At 50.6% G+C, this 18,791-nt stretch overlaps 1 protein-coding gene across 1 annotated transcript; it reads right to left on the bottom strand.

Annotated features, from left to right (window-relative positions):
• Positions 1-4,955: 4,955 nt before the first annotated feature.
• On the bottom strand, positions 4,956-17,490 carry ARMC6 (armadillo repeat containing 6; the record flags this gene model as incomplete). Its single annotated transcript, XM_084250465.1, has 7 exons — positions 4,956-5,168; positions 6,378-6,515; positions 6,915-7,046; positions 7,958-8,103; positions 10,439-11,012; positions 16,234-16,316; positions 17,370-17,490. 7 exons carry the CDS (start codon positions 17,488-17,490, stop codon positions 4,956-4,958), a joined length of 1,407 nt encoding a protein of 468 aa, XP_084106591.1.
• Positions 17,491-18,791: the final 1,301 nt, after the last annotated feature.

The raw sequence follows: 18,791 nt of genomic DNA, 5'->3' as shown, positions 1-18,791 counted from the left end.
ATCACAATCCCATGAGGTAAAAAAGACCCTGGCCCCGTTTTATAGAAACCATAATCCATAGAGGTCAGACTCCCAAAGTCACACAGCATTTCAGCGGCCAAATTGGGTGTGAATTTAGGCAGCCTGCTTTCAGGAAGGGCAGTCAGTCAGTGTCAGAGAACAGCTGTGGAGACCCAAGAAACCTGGGTTAGCTTCTCTTTCCGGCATTGGCCCACCTATGTCCCTGGCCTGTTTCTCCTAGGATAAAGGGTCCTACACCTTGATTTTTCCTCTAGAGCTCCCCTGAAAGAATGTATATACCTGTTTCGACTTTCTTGTGAAAACATTTAACCCTCAGCCATTACCTCTGGCCTGTAAATCTCCGTTTCTCTGAGGTGTGCTTCTGGGACTCTGCAGACAGTTCAGGAGGACACCTGCAGTATGTACTTGTCTTCCCTCAGCCCAACCCATTCTGACTCACCAGCTGCATCCAGGGCAGATAGGGTTACAAATGCTCCCAGAGACTGGCTCTCATTTCCTCAGTGCAGGCGGGGTTGGTTGAGTCAAGTTCAGAACTAGGCAATTCTGGTGGGGAGCAAAACTGAGCTGTGTCTTAACAAGGGTTCACATTTCAGGCCTGTGCCACTCCCCACACCCTGGAAGTCACTAGCTGAGGACATCCTCTGACTCAACTCCTGATAGTTCCACGATGTTCCTGCCTGGGCCCAAACCTCCATCTGCAGTTTGTATCCCTGCAATTTCCAGGCCTGGGTCTCTCCACCAGAGAGACTGGCAGGGCCAGGAGCTTCGTAAACATAATCTCATCCATATGGGGGTGACAGCGCTGTTTTACAAGTGAGAAAACCAAGCCTCACAGACAAGTGTTCCTTGCTGGAAGGGCCCAGGGTTAGATTTGATCCCTATTCATTTTTACATGCCAGACACAGGACCTTCAGTCCTGCCTTTGTCTTGTTTCTCCAACTACCTCCCGGGGCCACTGGGAGCATAAACAAAACAAATGGAAGTAAAACACTCACAACCACGTTGGTCCACAGTGAGCGCTGGCTGTGCGGTGATGGAGACCTGTTTCCCTCTCTGTAAACTGCGCTTCATGGAATGTGGACATAGACCAACTGTGGGAGTGGCTTCTAACTAAGAGGGAGATATTTATATTGGAGGAGTCTCCACCCACAAGCCCCTACCTGCCAGGCCCTGGGAGGAGACTGCATGATTCTGAAAGGTCCCCCAGTACTCTCAGAGCACTGCCAACTGAGACAAGGGTCAGGCAGCAGCCCAGCACTGGGCAACCTCTCTGGATGGTGCCAGAGATACTGGCAAGGCTCTGATTTCTATTTGCCTCTCAGCAGGCTGGCGCCAGCAGACCTCCCTACAGCCTTCCAACAATGGCAGGCAGTGCCCCTTGGCTTTAGCCATTGACACCCCACCACAGGAACCTGGGTGCAATTGGCCTGAGTGCCTGGGATCCCGGCTCTTACTTGTTGGCCTGGCTGGTCCTGGCAAGATACTGCCCTCTTTGCTCCCGTTTCCTCAATCAACCCATTGGGGATTCCAGGAATCATCTGACAGGATGGCCATGAGCCAGACCCAGGCCCAGTTACAGGGCTCAAGCAACTGAGACCACAGAACCATTTACCCACGGTCAGGTTAGCAATGCTGGCAATAGATGAAGGGGTTAAGACAGGATGAGTTGGGTTCTTGTTCTACTCCAACCCCTCAAATGTCAGTGAGTCCATCTCATCTGAAATGAGACTTACAGGGCATGCCACTCAGAGAGATGTTTGCAGCCCATTAACTCTGGGCCCTTCCCTGGCAGGAGGACACATCCTGAGCACTTAGTGATGACAGCCAAGGACAGTCTTAAGGTGGGCTCACTCTGCCTCCAAAAGGCTCAGAGAGGTCAGAACACTGTTCCAGAGCACTCAGCATCAGAGGCACCTCCCACATTCCCAGGTCACCAACAAGTGATCAGTAGAGGCACTGTGAGCTGGGCACCCCTAAGCTGAGCCTTGTGCAGCAATATAGTTAGCCCCTTTCAGGTGAGGAAGCTCAGGCTCACCTGTAGGGGCAGAACAGGAACAGAAACCCAGGCACAGCAACCACTGGGAAGTAGGGGGGGGTCTTCAGCTGCACTGGCCCCCCTCCCTCACCCAGTCTGGGCCCCACCCACTGAACAGACAGACTTCCTCAGGCTAAGGTGGGAGGGATAGATAAGACCAAAGCCACCCTTTCTCCCCCTCTCCCCAGCCTGCATCTGTAGGAAGGTTGGCTGGGAGCCCAGGGGAGGCCCTGGGGCTTGGGGGAACTGGCCTTCCCTCCAACCACCTAGTGTGCTGCTTAATTTATTCAGGTGTGCATTCCAAAACATTTAGGGGAAGCTAGAGCTGAGCCGGGAGACAGGGCTCAGGGGTGATGGGAGACAAACAGGGACACACACAAATAAGGCAAACTTCAGAGTGCAGAGGTCAGAGACACAGCACAATGGTGATGGGATAGGGTGTGGGATGGTCTTCGGAGAGAGGTGATACTGTGAACTGAAACCTGGAGCCAGCTCAAGGGGGGGCCCAAGTGGGTAGGGTTAGTGAGGCTGCTGCTCCAGGCTGAAAGTGTTATGTGTAAAAAGGCCTTAAGGTGGGGAGGTTGGTGAGCCTGGAACAGTGAATAAGGAAGAGAGAGTAGGGCTGATGAAGGTGGGAGGTTTTATGGGGAGGGCAGTGGGGAGCCATAGGCAGATTGAAAGCAAAGTAGAGCACAGCAGGAATAGGGCAACACTTGAGGCTTCCACAGAAATGCACATCCATTTCTGGGTGATGGATGAAGCAAGACTCACAGGATCTGGGGATTGCCCCAAGATCACAGCACTGCCCAAGGTCACATGCAAGGCTGACCCAGAAGTCAAACCAGGACAGCCTCGGGAAGGTACAGGGTCCTTCTGTACCCTGGTGAAGAGAATGAGGGCTGGGTAACCAGGTCAGAGGTTCAGGGCAGGGCCTTCCCAGTTGGAAGCCGGGGAGATTTGGACACCACAGGAAGGTAGGACAAGGGTGAAGCCCCATAACTATTTGCATCAGCCAGTTTCCATGGAAACCAGAAACCTTCTGGGAAAGAGTAGGAGCTGACCTCATGGACTGAGTTTAGGCCTAGGGGAAGGAGGGACAAGCAGGAGACGGAACTCCCAGAGAGGGACCTGGTGCCTGGAGCCAGTAAGAGTCAAGTCATGACCTTACCCTGGGCCACACTAGAGACATAAGCTATCAGGTAGCCACATGACCCCCTAGTGTGACTGCAGAGATGTGGGGTCTGCCCTGGCACAGCCACTTGGGACCCCACAACACTAGGAGGGTGGGGTGGGTACTGGGTCAGTAACGATGAAATCTAGCTACAGATGGAAAAGCAAGGCTCAGAGAGGGAAGACAGGCGGCCCAAGCCACAAGCAAGCACGTGTTATAGGGCAGGAGTCCTGCAGAACTAGTGCGCTTATGGTGACCAACGCAAGGAATTTTACTTTGGGCTGGTCAACCGCGGGTGTAACTTGGAAACCACGCTGGGCGCCAAGCTGTTATAGGGCAGCCCCTATACAAAATGGGGTGCCTGACTGGGGTCCTCACCTGCACGCTTAAAAGGACTTATCAATACTCTACTGCAGGCACACATGAAAGGTTAATAAAAGGTTTATTTACAAGGGAAGGGGAAATGAGGAAATGTATACAAAGTTTTAAATGTATCCTACCCGATCCGCTGATCAGGAATCCCAAATGGCACTCTGAGAGCTGGCCGCGAGCCAGGAGCTGTGAACCCAGGAGGCGAGCGACAGAGCGAGAGACCCCAAGTCCCACGTGTTTGGTTTTTTATACCCAACCTGGCTGCTTAACTCCACCCTCAGGTCCCAGCCACCTTCCCTTTGGTGGTGACGGGATTTGTCTTTCCCAATGTCTTGATGACTTTGGCCTGGGGTGGGGGTGGGGTCCACAAAGCCTGTATGGGATTAACTCAGAACATCCTTTCCCCCTAACACAAGGACCACAGAGGAGCCAAGTTGGGGGTACAGGATAGTCCTCCTAGGGTAACTGAGGTGGTAAAGCTGAGACACTGCTGCCTCCCACATGCCTAGCTATTCCCCTCAACTGCAGTTTTATGGAGGATCAAATTGAGGCTGAGAGAGGTGATATTACTTGTTCAAGGCCAAAGGGCTGGGTGGGGGCTGGACTCTGAGCTTTCGGTCCCCCAGGGTGACACATGCTCAGAAAGCAGACTATGGCTCCCACAGACCCCAGGTTCATGACAGCTGTGGCCAGCAACCTGCCCATCAGAGGACAACAGTGGATCACAAGTCTTAGGCTGCTCTCAAGCCCGTCACTCTCCTCAGCAACCCCCTCAGCCTCTCCAAAGTCTGCCCTCCCTGGGGAGTCCACTGGCTGCAGCTCCTACACCCAACTAAACCACAAAAGAGACAATACTGCTCCAATATTCATCCAATGTCCTTTATTACTAGTACCAGTGGCTGGCCTGGGTCCCTGAGGTGCACGAGCCTCAGTCCCTACCCCTTGGCCAGCAGAACAAGATATCTGGGACCCATTTACAGTGAGGAAAACAAGCAGGACAAGGGAAAACACGTAGGAGCGGCTCCCTGGCCTTCTCTGAGACTGGCTAGTATGACTGCAAATCCCAGACCACCTTTGGCGCCCAAATAGCAGACTGGCGAACAAACGCTCTGGTTGGAAAGAGCGTGGGGGCAAGGGGTATAGGATGGATGATGCCAATGTCTTTGGCTGGAGAGGAGAGGCTGGGACCCAGGGGTTGATTTCTGCAGTGTAGACACCTCATCAATGCCCCCTCACACCCCCAGCCTATCCCTAGCGCTGAAGGGCCAGGGCTGGGGGCAGCACAGCAAGATATAGACTTCCCCCTGCTCTGTTCCTGAGTCATACAACTCAGTCACACCCAGGCCAAGCCTGAGGTCACTGTGCCAGGTCACCCTTCTGGCCAGTCCATAGCTCTCGGAGTTCGACATGGCACCCTAGGTCCCGCAGGGCAGCCTTGGCCACATCCTCACAGTCTCGGTGGGTGGCACGGGCCTGAGAGATGAGCGCCTCGGCCCCCAGGTCAAGGATGGGCTGTGAGAAGGCCTGGCTGCGGGCCACCAGGTTACGGATCAGCATGCAGGCCTGTTTCTGGAAGGGAGAGGTGAGCAGTTATGAGCTGGTGTGTGGGGCATTGGGGTGGGGCCCACTCTAACTTAAGACACCTCCCCATGACAATGGGGTAATGATGACCACCGCCCATATTCAGTGGGTGCCAATGCTGTGAGTCATTAGACTAGTCTCCTCTCTCCTCCTCACCTGCCTCAGGGAGCTGGGGTCAGTCCCCCACCTCCTGAGGTGACTGAAGCTCAGGTGCATAGCAGCTGACACAGCTCTGCTCACACACCTGAGAGGGGGCCAAGGGGATGGCTAAAGTGCGAAACACCTCTACCATCCCCACAGACCTCACCTGGACCAGACTATGTGTACTGGTAATGTTAGGAAGGAAAATACTGATCACAGATGTGGGATCTGAATCTCAGTCTCAGCGGTTCCCTGAAACTGGTAGGAGCCTGGGTAGAGCCCAGGGCACACAGGGTCCATTTGCCCATTATATCAATACATCACTCATTCAGTCATCATTTGTGTCCTACATTTCTACTTTGTATAGGACCTCAAAGCATCCCAGGATGGCGTCTAATACTAGTGGAAAACAGATGAGAAGCAGGTAAGGTGTGAAAACCATCTGGCCAGGGTGATCAGGAGTGGAGAAGGTGAGTCAAGGGCATGATGTGCTGAGGAAGGGAGGGAACAGCTAAAAGCGAAGACACCCTCGACCCCCGCCCCCCAGACTGGTGTGTCTAAGGATCACTAGGAGGCACTGTGCTGGGAGGGTGGGTGGGGAGGAGGGGAGGTAAAGAGAGCCTGGGGGCTGGAATGGAGTGTGGGTTTCAGGCTGGGTGCATACGGTCCATTTATGGTTCAGCTCCAGCTCTGTCAGCACCCCAACAAGGCAAGGACAGCAGGCCCACCTTCCCCACACCAAGGAGCAGATCAGGTGGGGCAAGGAACTTTACCAAACTCCAGCTGATCCCCACTAGCTGCGCCTCCAGATTCCTTGAAAGGGGATTGATAAAAGGCTCAAATGCAGAAAGAGTAAAGGGCAGGAAATGAGACAGCAGCTGGCAGGATTCAGCATTTGGAGAATGGACAGTAGATGCAGAACTCAGGGGCTGGGAAGCAAGGAGACCTTAGTTGGCCCCTGGTGGGGACTGGACAGGGATGGGGAGACCTGTGCCCTGCCCCTCCCCCATTGCCTGCACACCAGTCTCCTGCCCCTCCTCCTGTCCCCATACCCACCTGCACGCCAGCCTCCTGTGGGTGTGCCTTCATGGCTTGCAGAGCAGCCAGCGCCCCACCACATTCCACAATGACACGGCTATTCTCTGGTTTGCGCAGGGCCAGCACACAGAGGGCTGCGCAGCTCTGCTCACACACCTGAGGGGGATCAAGGGGATGGATGAAGTGGGCAAACACCCCTACCATCCTGACAGACCTCACCTGGACCAGACTATGTGTGCTGGTAATGTTAGGAAGGAAAACCATGGATCAAGCTCTTATGGAGGTCAGCTTAGGCCTGGTCCCTTGGTACCTCGAATACCCTCACCCTCAGCTAGTCACCCCCACACTCAGCTAGTCAGCCAGACCCAAAGTCCAGCTCCCAGTCCCTCCCTCATACAGCTCCTAGCACCCAGTTCTCTCTCAGCCCTGCCTAGCCCACCTTGTCTTGCTCAAAGTCCTTCCCCAGAGCCGCCTCACCCTCCCCAAGTCCTGAACTCTGGAAGAAACCAGAGAGAGCAATGCTCAGATAGGAACCACATGTGTTCCAGGGGGTACCTGTGGGCTGGTCAGGTGCCGGGTCATGGCCGCCACGATGGGCTCTGTCCCACCAGCACGCACGATGGCATCCTTCACATCATCGTTGCCTGCAATGGCCCGCAATGCGCTTAGCACCTGCTTCACCAGATCCTAGGTGGAGGGCAGAGGGTGAGGGTGGGGTGTCACTGGTCATCCCCTCTCCCATTGGTACCAGCTACCTGCTCAATGCTGAAAGGCCTACGTGTGCATCAGGGATGCTCTGACAGCTGTGGCCATCCTAGGCGTGCAGGCAGCACTCACACCACGGTTACTACCAGCTGGATAGATTAGGTAGAGAGGCTCATGAGGTGGTTGATGCTACCCAACTGCATACAGGCCTAGGATTTGGGGCAAAGTGGACACCTGCACACTCAGGAGAGGCAGTGGTTTGAGCCAGCAGTCAGAGACTGGGTCCCCTGGCCACAGCCCAGTTCCTGATGAGACTGATCATCACCCCAGCGAGTTCAGAGCCCAAGAAGGGATACCAAGCCCCTGCCCTTGACTACCCAGCAGTGGAAGCAAATTAGGTTTCTGTATAGAAGGAGCCTGGCTGACCTCATCATCCAGGGTTGGGGAGCACAGGGTCATTGCTGCCATTGGGTGCAGAGCACACAATCAGGCAGTTGATAAGTGGCTGCTAAATGAAGGAATGATGGGCAAGGGTCTCTGTCCATTTCACACACAGACAAGCCCAGACAGAGAGGGGTAAGCCTCACTCACCTGAGCTGGGGTCTGCACCAGTCACATGGACACCCACTTCCACCCCCTGACTCCTGATGAGAATACAAAGGTGCTAAAGTACAGTAAGAGAAAGTGGATGGATCTATTTTTCCCTCTAAACTTCAGTTCCAGGTCACCTTTGGTTCCAGAGTCAGCAGACAGACCCTGGTATTGACTTAAGCTGTCTGGCTACTCAGGGCCCAAAGGGGCAGAGTTCACTAGGAGGTCAGAGCCCTCCTGGGAGTCCAGAGAAAGGACAGATGGAAAAATGGTGCAGGGGCTTTTGCACTCTGGATGCCCACCTGGTGGTCGCTGCAGTTGGCCAACAGGGCCACCAGGACGCTGAGGCCCCCGAGGTCCACCACCTCCTGGCAGAACTCATTGCGGACTGCCAGGCGGGACAGGGTGCTGCAGAGCTCACTCAGGACGCTGGGGTTGTCGGGGAATGCTGCAGAGAGGGAGGAGAGCAACCGTAGAGGAGGGGAGCTGAGCCAGGGGTCCTGAAGCCAATTCTGCACCATCAGGGAAGTCCTTGCGCCTCACAGAGGTGGCCTCCTGTACCTGCAGGACCCCAGTGAATACCAGGGCCTGCCTCAGGCCTCCTGGACCTGCAGCGCCCTCTGCTGGTTGCTGGGGAAGACCTGGAATGGAGCCTCCCTCAACATGCCCCAGATAAATTCCAGACCAACTGATGATCTCACCTAAAAAAAGAAAACCATAATAGTGCTATAATAAAACATCCGAGACTATTTTTATAATCTTGGGGTGGGAATGACCTTTCTAGGTGCGATCAGAAACCCAGAAACCATAAAGGGACAGATGGATAGAGTTGATCTGGGCAAAATTGAGCATAGACATCAAATATGAGACACAGAGGCACCTGGGAGGAGAGGCTGGTGCTGAGGCCAACAGTAGGAGTGGATAGATATTCTATATAGAGTTCTGATGGTCAGTTCATAGTCCTCAGGTCAGGCCACAGACCCCTGAGATGCCCTGAGCAGTAATCTGGGGGTGCCATGGAGGTGTTTTGCAAGTGCAGTATGTTACTCACAACCAGCTGACTTTAAGGAGACGACCCTTGATAGGCTGGGTAGGCCTCAGCCAATCAGATAAAGTCTTAAAAGAGAGGGCTTGGGCCTCCCTGGTGATTAAGTCTCAGCACTGTGAAGCTATCAGCAGTCACTGCAGCCAGAGTTTGATCCCCCACCAGGGAACTACCCACATGTCGCAGCAGACCTCTACTGTCTTGCCCACTGTGCCCCTCAGCAGTGTATGTCAGTCAATCTGCCCCACTCTGTCTCTGGTGAATCTTCTCACTGCCTTGTACCTCTGGCCTATACCCCAGTTCGTGTATGTATAAATAAATAAAAAATAAATCTAAAAAAAAAAAAGAGAATCTGTATACCCCCATCATCATTGCAGCATTATTCATGATAGCCACGAGCAGGAAACAACCTAAGTGTCCATCTATGAATTAATGAATAAAGATAAAGCAGATGTGACCTTCTACTCAGCAGTGACCTTCTACTCAGCTATAAAGAAGATGAAATCCTGCCCTTTGCAATGTGGGTGGACCTAGAGGGGATTATGCTACGTGAAATAAGTTCGTCAAATACCTTATGATTTCACTCATATGGAATGTAAAGAAATAAAGTGAATGGATGAACTAAATCAAACAAACAAAGAAAAAAAACCTTTTACAATGTGAAACCAGAATAGCAGTTGCCAAAGGCGAAGGAGGAAGGAAGCAGAGGGACAGATTAGCCAGGTAACAGGGGCGCTGTATGGTGGTGAATGGAAACGAGACTTTTGGTGGCAAACATAATATACAAGTGTTGATTTATAAGATTTTACACCCAAAATATACATGTTATAAGCCAATTAAAAGAAAAGAAGGAAACCAAGGCCTCTCTGATGAGGAAGAAGCATGCCTGCAGAAAGTATTGTCCAATCTGGCCTGTCCTGCAGATTTCAAACTTGCTAGTCCCATAACCATGCAAGTCAATTCCTTGTGATAAGTGTCTCTCTCTATATAGCCTATTGGGAATGTGTCTCTGGTATGACCCTGACTAATATGCCCTCCTGTAAATAAACAAGGAAGATGCAAACTACTACTCAGAAGGGTAGACCATCAAGACCTGTGTTCACATTCTCTGGAGGCATGGAAGGGAGACTACAGCAGATAGGACTGGAGTCATGGGGCACATAAGCCAGGCCATGGAGCCAGAGCTATAGGACAGGTAGAAAGGGGAATTCATTCTAGTTCTGTCTGTGCTCTAGACTCTTTTTCTAGTAGGTGAAGCAGACAAGGGGGCACTGGAGGTCAATGCTGTGACCTCCATGGACAGTGTGGTCACCCCAGTTTAGACACATGCATGTGCACAAGAATAAATGGCCAAACATGAACCAGAATGTAAACCACCGGAGATTGGTCATGGTGAATGGCAGCAATAATCTTCATCTATTAAAAACAGTCCCCTTATTTTCAACTTGGGGTGTTTCCCCTTCCCTACTCTCTGCCTGTGTGGTTGGAGAGAACTGAGCTCCCTCCCCCAAATAGCTCCAGAGGTGAGTATAGGACCTGGTCTTGGCCTGGAACTCTCTGGTAGTGACCAGGAGTAAGGATCCTGTTCCACTAGGGCTGCTGTGCACTGGGACTAGACAGAGAGGTAAGTGGAGCCTGGAGCCAGCCACGACTGAAGCAGTCTTTGCCTTTCTCACTCTTGCCCTGTTCCCACACCTTGCTAGGCTTGCCTCGTCAGAGAAAGCCCCACTGCTCCTACCTTTAGCAGCTTGGATGAGCACTTTCAAGCCTCCATTCTCCTGCACGATCATCTTAGCATGGTCATGGGCGTGGCCAAAGGGCACACGGATGTCATCATCAAAGGTCATGACACGCAGTGCCCAGCAGGCCTCCCTGACTACTTCAGCACAGCAGCTGTGCCGGACAATGGCGCCAGTCAGAAGGGGCAGTACACCAGCCTTCACCAGGCTCTGTCGATTGTGCTCATGCTTCAGGCAGGCATGGCGTACACAGCGGATCCCGGAGCAGGTCAGCTCTGCAGCATTGGTGTTACGGGCCAGCGTGGTCACCAGCAGCTGCAGGCCCTGGGTGTCCAGAAGATCAGGCTGACCGTCAGTCAGAGCTGAAAGGGCATTGAGGGACTGAAGCAGGAGGTCCTGGTCACCCGCTGAGGCCAGCTGCCAGGTAGCAAGCAGGACAGGGTAAGCCCCCTTCTGTGCTGCCAGGAAGCGGTAAGCTTTGTGCTGCTTGCACTGCTCCAGAAAGCGGGCAAGGTGTGCTGATACCTCCTGGGGACGAGAGTGAGTCACAGACTTCTGCAGGTCATCTAGGGCCTAGAGGACACAAGAGAGACCTCAGTCAGTGTAGCCCAAAAGGGGCCATGGTGACAGGGAGCCTGCTCCTAGGAGAGTTCCTGCCCTGGGATCTGGGCCTGCAGTGGAAGTTCTGTGGGGCCTGTTCTTACTGTGGCAGCTGCCATGTCTATGCTTTTAGTAGCCTTGAGCTTCAGGGGACACATAGAGGAGATGTCCAGTCATCTCTGTGTCCCTGCCAGAAGCCACACACAAGAGTGTACACACCTCAAAATCCCACACAATAATGACCGCATAAGGCTCTGTGTGGAAGAACAGAACCAACACGCTAAGCCCAGTCAACCCAGCAAATCATAAGAAATAATACAATACAGTGGCTGTCCTTTAGGCTGGCTGTCACACAGCCATAACTAATCCACATGCTAGGCAAAAACCACCTTCCCTAGATCCGCCCAGAGCAATGTCTCAGCTTATCTCTCTTGTTCATTCCACAAATATTTACTGAGCCTCTGCCAAAGGAAACCACACTGCACACACAGTTGACTTATCCAAATTCAACTCTAAGCCTTTGGGGAGAAAATAATCTGAACAGGACAGACAAGCCTAATTTTTAGTCACATCTGTTATATAAGGCTCTACCTCAGCATGAGCCCAGGGAGAACCTGTCCCAGGAACTCGTGAATCATTTTGCATCAACCCCATGAGGACAGGTCTACATGTCTATAAATGGCTTTGATTTGACCTGATGGGCCACAAAAGGTAACCATATCTGAGCTCACATTTGTACACTTAACTGAGCATAAGTTATAATTTAACAGACTAATAAGAGAAAAGGTTAAAATCAGAGGGTGTGACCTGAATGACCATTTCTCCAAAGAAGGCCTAAGCACAAGATGCTCAACATCACTAGACATTGGGGAAATGCAAATCAAAACCACAATGAGAGACCACCTTACACCCATTATGATGGTTCCTATTAAAAAATCAGAAAACAGTGCTGGTGAGGCCATGGAGAAATTGGAACCCTGTGTATGCCAGGTGGGAACATAAAATGGTATTGCTGCTGTGGAAAACAAGTGTGGAGGTTCCTCACACTGTATAGAATTACCATATGACCCACTTCTGGGGATATAGCCAAAGGAGCTGAAAGCAGAGTTTCAAAGATATATTTGTATAACCATGATCATAGCGCATTCTACACATTCGCCAAAAGGTGGAAGCAGCCCAAGTGTCCATTGATGGATAAGTGGACAAATACAACGTGGTCCCTCCTGGACCATACTGGAACACTATTCAGTCTTTTTTTTTTTTTTTTAAAGATTTATTTTATACAAGAACTGGGGTACAGGTCAGAAGCAAGGGAGGGTGAGAGAATTCACCAGAGCCAGAGCAGGGAGCAGAACAGGCAGATGGACCAAAGACACTGCTGAGGGGAGCAGCGGGCGAGGCAGGAGAGATCTGCTGCGCCATGTGGGGTTCTCCCTGGCCAGCGGGGAATCGAGCCGGCGCTGCAGAGGCTGTGGACAGCTTCGCAGGGCGGCATCCAACTGCTGCGCCACTGGGAGGCCCCCACTATTCAGTCTTAAAAAGGACGGAAATCCTGACACATGCTATGACATGAATGAACCTTGAGGTATGTTCAGTATGCTCAGGAAATAAGTCAGACAGAGAAGGACAAATACTGTGAAATCCCACTCATGTGAGGTCCCCAGAGGAGTCAGATTCAGAGACAGAAAAGTGTGATGGTGGGAGCCAGGGGTGGGGAAATGTTTCATGGGAAGAGTTTCATTTTGTAAAGATGAGAAAATTCTAGAGATGGATGGTGATCAGGGGTTGCAGAGCATTGCAAATATACTCAATGCCACAGAACTATGCACCTAAAAATGATAAGATGGTAAATTTTTTATTATGTATATTTTGCCATACTCCTACACAAAAACCCAAAACAAACAATGGGATCTTACAAGAAATGGGAAAAACCTGTTGTTGGGAACATACAGTACCAGAGTTACAATTACCCTGTTTAATAGGTCAGATAAGAGAGAAAAACAAATGACAAATATTTGCACATGGCATCCAAGTCTAAGAGAAATCTCTCTTGTCCTGAAGCTCATTAGAAAGTCCACAGTGTGAGTAGGCTGGCAAAGGGGTTCCTCATAGTCTTGAGGTGCTGCGTGTGAGCCCAAAGCCCCACTGCTGGCTGAAGGGATGACAGCTGCAACAACCTGTGACAACTCAGCATGGTGACAGGGCTTGGCCCACCCATCTATCTCTATGCTGACAGCTGTCATCCTACAACCCCACCATGAAAGCAGCCAGGTTCATGTTCTACTAGTTCTAAGACTTCATTTTCATTTGATTGTTAAGTCTGTCTGCAACAAATGTTATGATTCTTCATTTCAAAAGGTTATGACAAAGTTGAATTTTTCTCCCTCTACAGATGAGCATTTTCTCCTTCTACGAATAAGCAAAGTTGAGACACACAAGCACCAAGTCAAGGGTGCTGTGGACGCCATTGTGAGACGAGGTCGCTCAGTGTGAGGGGAGAAGGGTCATTGTGAACCCTAATGTGAACCACAGGGAAGTGCAAAAACAGGGTTGAGCAGAGACTATCAGATTTTACTATAAATGCTTGAGTATTACTTGACTCTTTTATGCCAAGGACATGTCCTACGTTCTTTTTCTATAAATAAAATGTACTGAGGGCCTCCCTGGTGGCGCAGCGGTTGAGCGCTGGGTTGCGAAGCTGCCCGCGGCCTCTGCAGCGCTGGTTCAATCCCAGGTTGCTCCCCGGCCACTGGAGGAGGGTCCCACATGGCGCGCAGACCTCTCCTGCCACCCGCTGCTCCCCTCAGCAGTGTACTTCGGTCCTTCTGCCTGCTCTGCTCCCCGCTTTGGCTCTGGTGAATTCTCTCACCCTCCCGTGCTTCTGACTGTATCCAGTGCTTGTATAAATAAAAATAAATAAATCTTAAAAAAAAGAAAAACTCTTTATTTAAAAAAAAAAAGAAAGAAAATATACTGATAGTAGAAGACAGTAGAGTTGTTCCAAGCTTGACTTCTCTGGGAGGGAGATCTGGGCCTGGGTCCCAACTCTACACCTGGTGATTTATCCTTGGGAAGCCCCAGATTCCTGGTCAGAAAAATGGGCTAATCGCAGATTGAGAGAGGAATTTTTTTTTTTTTTTTAAATTTTCTAGAGGCATGTCTTATTTATTTATCTATTTGTTTGTTTGGTTTATACATGCACTGGTCAGAAGCCGGGAGGGTGAGAGAATTCACCAGAGCCAGAGCAGGGAGCAGAACAGGCAGAAGGACCGAAGTACACTGCTGAGGGGAGCAGCGGGCGGCAGGAGAGGTCTGCGCGCCATGTGGGACCCTCCTCTGGTGGCCGGGGAGCAGCCGGGGATCGAACCGGCGCCGCAGAGGCCGTGGGCAGCTTCGCAACCCAGCGCTCAACCGCTGCACCACCTGGGAGGCCCTTGAGAGAGGAATTTAACTCAATATAAAGTGCTCAAATACTCAGAGACTGCGTGAGACTTTCCTTAATGAGATCCTTCATTCGTAAAAGTCATCTGTAAATCAGTAAGAAAAAGATAAAAAAGAATCCAATAGAAAAATTGCCAGAAGACAAGCTCATATTAAAATATGAACATCTTTACTAACATCTGGGAGAATAACTGCCTGGCACAGAATAATCGCCTGGCACAGACCGTGCTACAGGACTCCTTGGACCTAGACCTCGCTTGTCTAACATTCCTGTTGTTGAACTGCCAGGCTGGCTGATAGGCCAGGCCAGCCAATCACCAGCGAGAAATATACCCTCCACCCTGCAGAAGCTTTCGGTCTTCATCCAAAGGCTCTAGAACCAGCTGAAACCTGATGGCAGACTCAGATGGCAGAAGTCTGACCTAAAAGTGATCTAGGTCTCAGCCTGCTAAAACGTATACCTCTGGGTAGAGACTGCCTGCCATCCCACCCTGATAATCAGCCTCATAAAACCAGGACACCCCCCTCAGGTGAAAGCATTGCTCAGAATATTTCCCTACCCTTCTCCTACTGTGTGATCCAAAATAAACCTTCCTTACATGAAACCTCAAAATTTGTGGGGGATAAATTGGTGAAAGCCAGACAAAGACCCTTCAGGATCTGTAACAAACTGAGTGGGTTCTCTGTAGACACTAGAACATTCTGCTGTCTGACCAATACCTTACTGCTTTTTAATGGATGACCTTGAGGGAAGCATTTAACTTCTATGAGCTTTACCTTTCTTATTTTGGTCCCTGGAGAATAAGGTCAGGCTCGAGGAGTCCACGTCTCCATCAGTAAGTCAGGGGTGATACCACCTACCCCATAAACCAGTTTAAATGCTAAAGGGACTTGCTGTAATGAGCCAGTAAACAATTGATGCTCAATAAATGTGAAAAGTTGACATCTGTGAAGTCATTTTTGAAATGGAGCCAGGGAGCCATCACAGAGAAATTTCATTACCCATCTCATTTAAACTGGGCCAAAAACAAAAACAATTCTTTAAGAAACATCAAACAAACAATTGTTTGAGATTATGGACTTTTAGCTGGAGGACAGAACCAGTCAGTTCCCTTTCAAGAGATTCAGTAACCAATTATGTCTAGCCAAGAATAGTTTAAGCCTGTTAACGGTGATCAACTCTTTAACAACTTACCTCTTTTCCCTCTTTAACACACATAAAATCTCCACTTTCTCTTTCCTGGGACAGGGTTTAGGTTTTTACCTCAGCTCGTATACCCCAAATTGCATTTCTCTGATCCCAAATAAACACTTTGTCTCTTGAATGTGTAGGTTGGCAAATGGCAGACAGCCATAATATTATCCCAATCTCTCTTCTTAGCTTCCTGCCCATTTCTCTCTGAGCAAACTTGATGGGGTAGTGGGAGAGGCCAGTGGGTCTTCTCCATGGTATCCTCTACCCTAAGGCTCCCTATGCTCAGGCAACCGTGAGCACTGCCTACCCCTTGGGCCTGTCTGCTCTGATGATCTTAGACTATGGCAGATGGGTAGAGCATGACACCCCTGAGAGGCCCTCAGAAGTAGACTCAGGGAGTGCTGGCTGCTAACTCAGGCTGGTCTGTGCCACTGGGTCACCCTAGAGCCTGAGCCTGCCTTCTGGTAGCAGGAAAAGGGTGCCCCAGTAAGATAGTGTTAAGGTGTTGTGGGATAGGCATGTGAGGTCAGCCCTGCCCACATGGGCCATGCCTCTTACCTGCAGGATGTCATGTGTGGCCTCCTGGGGTCCATCTGCAGAGACTTTGGGTGCCATCTTTACAATATTGCTCAGGTCAACCCCTGCAGAGGGAGCAGTGTCAGGAAACAAGCAACAGCCATTATCCCTGCAGACTAGCCAAGTCACCCTTCACAGCCCTTCTTCTGGGATCACCCCACTCTGGAGGCCTTTGGGGTCTGCCCAGTTCCCCACCCCACAACAATCCCCCCCTGCAGCCAGGCCCAGCAGCCACAACCACACAGGAATGTGGTGTGGGGAGATCTTTGCCCCTCAGCTGCCTCCAGTCAATGGGAAAGAGTAGTGGTGAGGCACTATTGCTGCAGCAAGAGGCACATTCTACCTGGCAGGATGAGAGGGAAGGGGGTCCTTCTTTTTTGGGGCTCCCATCATCCCTCACCCTGGCTACATCTCCACCCTCACCAGCACCCCTACAAGAAGCCCCTACTCTGGGGAGACTCCTAGGCACCCCTCCAGGTCCTGGTCAGTGTCTATATTCCACTCTACTCATGGGGTTGGTCTGACTTAAGGTTGGACTCCTGGCTTTCTTGGCCTCTTCCAACAGGGCTTGCTCACTGGGGAGCTGGAAGTGATTGGGGGTGGGGGGTGCTGGGGGAAAGATGTTCATTCCCAGCTCCTGCCTCCCCTCCTAGGTGATCAGGTGACCTGTGCCCCCTGCAGTGGCTTGTCCTGGGGAAAGGGAAGTCCCTGCTGACAGGAACCCCTAACCCTGCCACATCAATGCAAAAGGTCTCTTGGGATCTCTCTCCTCTATAGCACCTATTTCCATAGGCTCATATGCCCCCATGAGTCCAAGTTAGGGTACAGGTGTGGTAGGAAGGGAGGAGGCTCCCAATCCGAGAAAGCCTCTTCAAGAAAGTGACAATTAAAATGAGACCCAGATGGAATGATCCTGTCCTGCAGCCATCTGGGGGAAGCCCAGGCAAACACACAGCAGAGGGTAGGTATGAGCAAGTTGAGTGAAGAGCACCGGGAGGGCACAGGGCTGTCATGTCAGTGGAGGGACCATGGCAAGACATCAGTATTGCAGGTTAAGAGCTATGGACAGGGTGACTATTCGGCAGACGCTAGCATGGGGACAGAGCTTCCAGCCCTACCTTGCGACTCAAACTGCTCCACAGCTTCCTTCACTGCCTCCTCCGGCTCCATGTCAAACTCCTGAATGTTCTCACGCACGGCAGCATCGAAGGTCTCCTGGGTGACACGCTTCGAGGCCATCTTCTTATCCTTCCAAGGACAGATGAGAGGACAGCTTCTCTGGGCAGCTGCTGAGCCCAGCCTACCCAGGGAAAAGTTCACTAATGGGTCATAGGAAATGGCAACACACCGACACCAGCACGGCTTCTCAACATGCAAGAGAGGAGAGAGTTTACATTCTAAGAAAGGGGGGAATTTTAATATAATGCGTGTGTTTATAGTAAAAAATAGCAATAAATAAAATAATATCTTATGTTACGTGATATGTTACATATTGTGATTATAGTATACAATATATTATGAAGTGTACAATACCGTTACAAAATTATATCATAACATTGTCATATGTCAACATTTCAGTCATTGCCAAACTGCATCCATAAAGAATACACACATTCTTGGTACATCCAAGTTGTACCATGGAGCCCACGTGTACCAACTAGGTTTGTGTAATTATGCTCTAAACTGTTCACACAATGACAAAATCACCTAATGACGCATTTCTCAGAATACGTCCCTGTTAAGTGACACATGATCCTATGTATGCATTATGCAATTCCTAAATTATAAAATATATAATTATAACTATATCTTATCAGTTATGAATTATGCATAGTTATATAACAACGGTAAGTATACTGTTATACTAAGAAAAATGTCAAAATAAAAATTAATAATAAGTTATTAAAAGGCTAAATCAAAGACTAAAATAGTTATCTGTAAAGGGAGGTTAGGAAAATGGATTATTCTCACTGAATGAACCTTGTTTACAGGTTTGAGTTTGAAATATGCGAATATTTCAGGTGGCTAGGAAAATATACAAAATAAATCAAAATAAAATTAAAAGCAGTCCTTAAAAATCAACAGCAAAAGCCTCCCTGGTGGCGCAATGGGTTGAGATGCAGCCTGTGAGGCTGTCTGCAGCCACTGCAGCACAAGTTCCATCCCCAGCCGGGGAGCTACCCACATGGTGAAGCAGACCTCTCCCGATTCACCCGCTGCTCCCCTCAGCAGTGTGTTTCAGTCAGTCTGCCTGTTCTGCTCCCCACTCTGTCTCTGGTGAATCCTCTTACCCCCTGCACCTCCGGTCTGTATCCCAGCTCTTGTATGCATAAATAAATCTTTAAAAAAAAAATCAAGAGCAATAGGCCTCCCCGGTGGCGCAGCGGTTGAGCGCTGGGTTGCGAAGCTGCCCGCAGCCTCTGCAGCGCTGGTTCGATCCCCGGCCGCCGGGCGAGGGTCCCACATGGCGCGCAGACCTCTCCTGCTGCTCCCCTCAGCAGTGTACTTCGGTCCTTCTGCCTGCTCTGCTCTCCGCTCTG

The sequence above is a fragment of the Talpa europaea genome (assembly GCF_964194135.1).
Source record: "Talpa europaea genome assembly, chromosome: 12".
Taxonomy (NCBI): domain Eukaryota; kingdom Metazoa; phylum Chordata; class Mammalia; order Eulipotyphla; family Talpidae; genus Talpa; species Talpa europaea.
The sequence above is the reverse complement of the archived record's forward strand: the minus strand, read 5'-3'. Positions and strand labels throughout refer to the sequence as shown.